This window comes from Otolemur garnettii, unplaced genomic scaffold (genome assembly GCF_000181295.1).
Source record: "Otolemur garnettii isolate 467f Iridium unplaced genomic scaffold, OtoGar3 scaffold00022, whole genome shotgun sequence".
Classification (NCBI taxonomy): domain Eukaryota; kingdom Metazoa; phylum Chordata; class Mammalia; order Primates; family Galagidae; genus Otolemur; species Otolemur garnettii.
This window is the reverse complement of record NW_003852417.1, coordinates 17,018,619-17,026,787: the sequence shown is the minus strand read 5'-3', so window position 1 is coordinate 17,026,787 and position 8,169 is coordinate 17,018,619. Positions and strand designations below refer to the sequence as shown.

General features: G+C 43.6%; 1 protein-coding gene across 1 annotated transcript in view; it reads right to left on the bottom strand.

The window, feature by feature from the left end:
• The window catches only part of RAB10 (RAB10, member RAS oncogene family), a 96,519-nt gene extending 88,568 nt beyond the window's left edge, over window positions 1–7,951 (bottom strand). Inside the window, exon 1 of the mRNA XM_003787449.3 lies at window positions 7,048–7,951. Coding sequence (XP_003787497.1) covers window positions 7,048–7,174 — 127 coding nt within the window. The 5' untranslated portion in view covers window positions 7,175–7,951. The remainder of the gene's footprint in view (window positions 1–7,047) is intronic.
• Between the last annotated feature and the right edge of the window lie 218 nt (window positions 7,952–8,169).

The following is an 8,169-nucleotide window of genomic DNA, read 5'->3' as shown; positions in this document are numbered from 1 at the left end:
AAAAAAAAAAAAAATAATAATAATAATAATAATAAGTACAGATCAGTGATTTTACAGCTTAAGAAAGTACCATAACAGATCTTGACTTACTAATGGTTAACACTTAGAACAAGAAGAGACCATCTGTGATCAAACGCTCTTTTTAGACAGCTAGGTCAAGGGCTTGTCTGGGGGGAGAGGGTGAAATATATGTAACAAAAGTTAGCATTTAAATTAGTTCTTAAAATTGTGGTATAAAACACAGTGACACTAAATTTCCTGTCTTAACCATTTTGAAGTGTACAGTTCAGTAGTCTTAAATACATCACATTGTACATTTTCTTCTTGCAAAACTGAAATGTTTTTTATACCTGTAACTCCTTATTTCCCTTCCCCTTATTCTCTGGTAATCACCATTCCACTGTTTATATGAATTTGACAACTTTAGATACCTCATCTAAGTGGAATCATTCAATATTTGTCTATTTGTGTATTTTAACCATTAAGCATAATTCAGTGGCATTAAATAAATTTACAGCATTATGCAACCATCACCATTAACCATCCCAAACCCTGGGCTGGTTAAGCAGTAACTCCCCTTTACCCTGCCTCTGGAACCCTGGTAACCACTATTCCACTTTATCTATTAATTTGTCTATTCTGGTACCTCATACATCATTTGTCCTTTTGCACCTTGCTTGTCTACTGTTGCAGCATGTATCAGAAGTTTATTCCTTTGTAAGGCTGAATAATATTCTATTGTATGTCTACCACACTCCTGTTTATCCATTCATCCACTGATACTCATTTAAGTTGTTTCTACATTTTGGCTACAACAAATAATGCTGCTATGAAGACTGGTACACAAATATTTGATGAAATCCCTACTTTACATTCTTTTTGGCCAGGTAGTGGGTTCTGCCTATAATCCCACCTACTTACGAGTCTGAGGCCAAAGACTGCTTGAGGCCAGGAGAATAGACCTACAAAGGGCAACATTGCAATTTTTTTTAATTAACTGGGTGTAGTGGTGTTTGCCTATAGTTCCCAACTGCTCAGTAAGCTGAAGAGAAAAGATCGCCTAAGCCTAGAAGATTTTTTCTTTTTCTTTTCTTTCTTTTCTTTTTTTCTTTCTTTCTTTCTTTTTTTTTGCAGTTTTTGGCCAGGACTGCTTTCTTGAGCTCCTACTACCACCTCCGGCATATGGGGCAAACGCCCTACTCCTTTGAGCCATGGGTGCCACCCCTAAGCCTAGGAGTTTGAGGCTGCAGTGAGCTATGATCACGCCACTGCACTCTGGCCTCGGCAACAAAGCAAGACCCTATCTCTAAATAAAAGATAAACAGAATTTTAAAAAAACTAAATTCTGTTAGGTATAACTATGAAGTGCAAGTACTGGTTCATGTGGTAATTCAATTTTTAGTATTTTGCGTAATCACTATATCGTTTCCTAATGTGACTACACATTCATTCCACCAGCAATGCACCAGGGCTCCAACTTCTCTACATCCTCATGAACACATGTTCTGTGTTTTTTTGATTATAAAACAAAGTAAAGGTAAAGTAACTTTTCATTATAGTATTAACTTGCATATCCCTATTAGTGGTGATGTTCAGTATCCTTCCATGTGCTTACTAGCTTTGTTTATCTTCTTTAGAGAAATGTCTTAATAGTTTTTAAATCAATCCTAAAAGTTCAAATGTGAGAAATTCTTTAGGTGCACTAGCATTCTTGCAGCATGAGCTGCTGCTGCCTGAGTATCACAGCAGACCCTAGACACATTTAGTATGACAAACATTTCTGCTTATTTCTCTAAAAAGCAGCTACTCCATATAAATTTGGCTCAGTTCAATTTAATCAATCAGTTCTTAATGCAGGTTAGTGGAAGCAATCTACTCTTCCAAAGCTTAGCAAAAACACTCAGACAACAAAATGGATGCATAAATACCACTCCAAGAGACAAAAGCCTATACCAACCTAATTTCTTACATGCAGCCTTAGAAATAGCTGACTAGGCTCGGCGCCTATAGCTCAACCGGCTAAGGCGCCAGCCACGTACACCTAAGGTGGCGGGTTCGAATCCCCAGCCCGGACCCGCCAAACAACAATGACGGCTGCAACCAAAAAATAGCCGGGCGTTGTGGCGGGCGCCTGTGGTCCCAGCTACTTGGGAGGCGGAGGCAGGAGACTCGCTTGAGCCCAGGAGTTGGAGGTTGCTGTGAGCTGTAATGCCACGGCACTCTACCCAGGGGGACAGCTTGAGGCTCTGTCTCAAAAAAAAAAAAAGAAATAGCTGACTAAAAATTTAAGTCGCTTTAGGGACAAGTCCATGTAACTACCATATCACATTAATGGGTGATGCTTTCTTGAGCTCCTACTACCAAGGTGGTTATGGTCTAATCAACCATTGAAATCTACTCATCCAAAAGCAAAAAAACAAACAAAAAATGAAATCTTAACTACTTTCAAACAATCTTTGAATTTCCAAGACCAATCTTGCCCTAAAATTACTCTTAAAGCCAAACAGCTAATATTCTCAAAGTAAAATATGCTTCCAACTTACTTCCCATAATGCTCAGAAAGTGGATAAAAAGGAAAATATTGAAATAAACTAACCCTGATCCCATACTGAGGAGGATCCTGATCCTACTACCTGTCTACCTACCTGCCTTCCTTTATTATTCCTCTTACACTCACTAAATGCAGGTACTCTCCTACATGCTTAGCACATATCAGCAAAAAAAGAAAAAGACAAGAGATCTCTGCCCTTGTTTGACTTGTATTCTAGTGCCCTTGGCTTCACTCGAGATTGGTCGAGTGTGGAACATACCAGTAATTTATTTTTGCAACTGTATGCAATAAATCCGACCATAAATATCACTCATTTCTAATATGAAAATTTACAGAAACATAAACATGGTAGTTTTTGTGAGATTATAAGCACTGTATGAAGGCCTGCCTTCTTTTAGCAGGCCAGTCCTTCTAAACATCTGTAAGATAACTACTTCTTACAATCCATACCCCCCCCCAGATGTTTTAACAGTCAAGTGGCAACTCACAAATTTCACTATCATTTATTCTTAAGTGAATGATCTAGACTAAAAAAACAAAATGCTAGTCACCTGATAAAATTTAAAATATCTTTCCAAATTCAGGTATGTTACCCAAAAAAAATTTTTTAACATCCTAATAGCATACATTCGAAGTATTTCCAGTAAAAGCATATATTCAAGACAACTTAAACCTATGATTCGATTTCCAGGCTTAAACACACAAAAAGTGTTTCTATTGGTAGCCACTACCCACACGTAGCTATTGAGCACTTGAAATATGCCTAATCTAAATTGAGAGGAAATGAGCGGTAAGTATAGTTTATACACCAGAGAAAAAGAATGTAAAATATATCAACAATTTTAAAAATCTTAATTATACAATAAAATCACATTTCAGCTATGGGTTAAAATATATTATTATAATTTTCTTTCCCTATTTTTTTTTTTTAAGACAGAGCCTCAAGCTGTTGCCCTGGGTAGAGTGTCGTGGCATCACAGCTTGCAGCAACCTCTGACACCTGGGCTCAAGCGATTCTCCTGCCTCTACCTCCCAAGTAGCTGTGACTACAGGCGCCTGCCACAACGCCCTGCTATTTTTTGGTTGTAGCCATCAGTGTTGTTTGGCGGGCCCAGGCTGGATTCGAGCCCACCAGCTTAGGTGTATGTGGCTGGTGCTTTAGCTGCTTGAGCCACAGGCACCGAGCCTCTTTCCCTATTTTAAATGTGCTGCTTTAAAAAGTTAAATTATTATTATGTGGCTGAAATTATTTCTTCTGGACAGTACTGGTTTAAGGCAACAGTAGATTCCTAAACCTGTGAACAAAACTAACACTTTGGCTCAGCATCTGTAGCTCAGTGGTTAGGGTGCCAGCCACATGCACCGGGGCTGGCAGGTTAGAACCCAACCTGGGCCTGCTAAACAACGACAACTACAACAACAAAATAACCAGGCACTGTGGTGGGCGCCTGTAGTCCCAACTACTTGGGAGGCTGAGGCAAGAGAATCACTTAAGTCCAAGAGTTTAAGGTTGCCGTGAGCTGTGACGCCGCAGAACTCTACCAAGGGCAAGAATCTATCTCACAAAAAAAAAAAAGGAACTAATACATTAATGTGCTTGAGCTGTACTCAGAATTTTATTCATTTTCTCAGCTTACACTATTCAATTATCTTATATATAAAAAGACCAGCCTGTTGGGCACAGTGGCTCATGCCAGTAATCCTAGCACTGTGGGAGGGGGAGGCAGGTGGATTGCTTGAGCTCACAAGTTCTAGACCAGACTGAGCAAAAGTGAGACTCCCCGCCCATCTCTACTAAAAATAGAAAAACTGACGCAAAAAGATCACTTGAGCCTGAATTGGGAGGTTGCTGCGAGCTATGACACCCCGCACTCTACCCAGGATGACAGCTTGAGACTCTGTCTCAAAAAAAAGAAAGAAAGAAAGAAAATACCAAACATTTTTATATTACAGTATGAAAATATCGAAAGTCTTACAGCACCAACAAATATTTGGGTGACTACTGCCTGCAGGACATTCAATACATAAAGTAACAGTTCTGCCACACTTCAGCAGGGAGAAAGAGTTACATATTCTCGGCTGGGCGCCTATAGCTCAACCGGCTAAGGCGCCAGCCACGTACTCCTAAGGTGGCGGGTTCGAATCCCCAGCCTGGACCCGCCAAAACAACAATGACGGCTGCAACCAAAAAATAGCCGGGCGTTGTGGCGGGTGCCTGTGGTCCTAGCTACTTGGGAGGCAGAGGCAGGAGACTCGCTTGAGCCCAGGAGTTGGAGGTTGCTGTGAGCTGTAATGCCATGGCACTCTACCCAGGGGGACAGCTTGAGGCTCTATCTCAAAAAAAAAAAAAAAAAAAAAAAAAAAAAAGAGTTACATATTCTCTACATTACATATTCTCTACATAACTAATACGTACTGTCTTCCTACAAAGTACCTGGCATTGTGTTAAGTACATTATTCTCACTGATCCATAGAATCTTTCCAACTACGCCATGTGGTAGACACTATCATTAACACTATTTTAAAAAGAATCCGATGCAGAGAGAGATTAAGTAACTTGCCAAAGTTGCACAGTTTAGTAACCTGTGGAACCAGGATGCCAACCCCATAGGCTTCATCCAAACCACCACTCATTTTCCAAGTAAAAAAAAGACTAGAAAAAAAGATTATGCCATTATCTCACACAGGGGTATCTTTTTCTTTTTTCATTGAAAGAGGAGTTGCCTTAGGCCACATATTAAATACACAAACACTAACAAAAGCTGATTGGCAAAAAAAAAAAAAAAAAAAAAAAAAAGGTCTGTGCATACTTTTCAAGATACCTGACACCACAGATCAGCAAAGGGCGGCAGGCTGGACACTCATAGCTTACAAGCTCGGGTTTTAGTTTTGAATATATATATCCTTTGCAAAAAGATTCCAGAAAGGCCCTATCTGGCCCCTCTGCCCCAATTCCTATTTGTCCTTTAGACTTCGTTTCAGATATCATCTCAATGCAAGCCTACTCAGACCTGACACAATATAGAAGTCACCCCTCCATACTACACGATGATTATTCCCAGCAGAATGCTCCTCAAGGAGTCTACTGTGTTCACCACTTATCTCCAGGACCTAACATTAGGTGCTCAATAAATATTTGCTGACTGATCTAAACACCTGACCCACCCAGCTACAGCTAAAAGTGGAATATAAAAAGCAAACTTAGTACTAAGAAGCACTAACCCCCACAAGGTAGACAAGTTCTAAGTTTCAAGAAATTTATGCCTCACCAAGAGAACAATATGATACTCGGGAAATGCTGATTCCTCCCCACCAAAGGTAAATGAAATTAAAATCTAGTCACTTGTCCAACTTCAGTATACTTTGTTTTATAAAAATGAACTAAGTAGCTAATATTTCTCATAAAAAATCCAAATCAATGATTTCAATAATGCTATAAATTGTTCGAAATCATTTAATTTTGACAATTCTCAGTTAATTACATTATGAACAGGTTTCGTTGCAGTACCCCAATGATGAATTCTGAACTTCAAGTGACAAAGGCACGTGTGTGTCCTTTAAGAAATTTACTGGGAAAGGTTTCCTATACAATTAATTTAGCACAATTAGGGTCGGAGCGATTTAATTTTCTAACCACAGTCAAAGGGGACTTTCCTAGGGCCTTTCCTTTTCTTTTCCTAACCGGGCAACTCAAATAAAAAGGTCAGTCTTTAGCTTTGACTTCCACACTAAGTGATTCTGAAACGTGGTGAAAGTACAATAAAAGTCCTTATGGATGGGACTGGCAAAATATTTCCCTGTAAATTCTAGAGTCAAATAGAAGGGAAAACTTGACTTCATTCTCTCCGGTTTGAGGGCAGAAACTGACCAACTCCCTCAGATTACTGCTTCTGTAGATGTCTCCAAAAGGACTGTGAGCAAATACGCCAGAGTCCCACCCCAAGCGCGAAAAGCCTCCGATTGTTTGACACATCAATGGATTACTCAACGCTGGCAACTCACTTTTCCCCTCTAATTTGCTGTAATTATTCTTCACACAAACCCTCAAGTTTACTGTAAGTTATGACCATATGGAATCTTCTTTTCGCCGCAAAAGTATAAATTCAGACTTTTCCCAAATAGCTAGTCCTGCTTCAATGGCAACCAGTGAAATACGCCGCTTGAAAATATCACACATCTAGCAACTCCACACAAATGTGGAAAAACCCAGTCCACTCGCTTTAAGAATTAGAATTCTGGAACGTGGTTAAATGCTGCATATTTTGTAACAGCAGGAACTGAGAAGAGTGGGAGACTTGAAAGCAAAAGACCGGATGGAAAGCATGGGAAGACCCCGCCCCAGTAAGCTCGATGCCGATTCAAACAGTAACTTGGGTCTGTCGTTTGGAATCGGAATCACTGAAACAAAGGCGTATATTATGGGAAGCAAGATGTCTGGAGCAAAAGAAACGGTTTGCAGCTACAAGGATCATTCACCATCCTCCCACAGGTCTTACCTATGGTGGAAATGAAGGTGGTATTGAAGGCATCATCCGAAAAACGAAAAAGGACGCAGGTCTTCCCCACTCCCGAGTCTCCGATCAGGAGCAGCTTGAAAAGCAGGTCGTACGTCTTCTTCGCCATTGGGAGGAGCGGCTCAGGCTCTCGCCGCCGGCGGCCCCAAGGGATCGGTCCCTCTCACTACCGCCAACTCCTCTCCCGGGTGTTCTCAGGCCGGAGGACCGGGGAAGCGTGGGTAAAAAAGGAAGACTGAAGCAGGCGCAGGGAACCTACGAAAGGCCTCGTCGAGGAAGCCCCGACGGGAGCGGCGTCCGGTGCCTCCGAGGGCGGCGACCGCGGCTCCGCAGCCTCTCCCAGCCGCTCCGCCCGGTTCCGGGGAGTCGGTCGGGACAAAATGGCCTCCCCTCCCCCTTCAGGGCTGCTCGGCCGGGACGCTCCCACGGGCGAGCAAGCGAGCTCTGCCGTCGAGGGAGCGCGGTGAGCGTAAGGGCAGTCTCTCTCCGGAACAGAAACTCCGGCGCTAGCACGCGGCTAGGGCAGCGAAGAAGGACCCCGGAGCCAACGAGCTCAGCTACATAGCCCCAGGAAGCCGAGCCGCCCCAGCCTTAGCCACCTTTTCCCCGTGCCCTCTCACGCCGGCGTGCGCGCTGCCTGAGACGCACGCAAGGACGTACGCCCGCCCTTCCCTCCCGCCCTCACCCTGCGGTCCGCCTCTGCGCACGCGCGCAAGAGGCCGTGGGGCGCGCAAGAGGGTGTGGGGCACGCAGGGGTGAAGAGCGAAGCGCTCGTGTCTCCAAGCCTCAGTCTGAGGCCCTACCGAAAGGCAAGAGGGGCGGGGCGAGAGAGGGCGAGGCCGCGAGCGCGCTCCCTGTGGCCGCCTGATAGGGCGAGCAGCGCTACGAGCACGCCCCGCAGGAGGGGCTCCCCAGTGACTGCGCAGGCGCAGCACAGTGGAGTGGTTGGGGACGCCGCCGCACACCTTTGGTTTATTTCCCAGGGTCGCGCTGCGGACTAGGCTGGGGGTTTCCCCGCTCAGAGTTTGTCAGGTGTGTGGAGCTGAAGATCTGGGCGCAGCTACAGGCGGGGGTGGGCATGTGCTCCCGTGCAGGTGTAGCTCG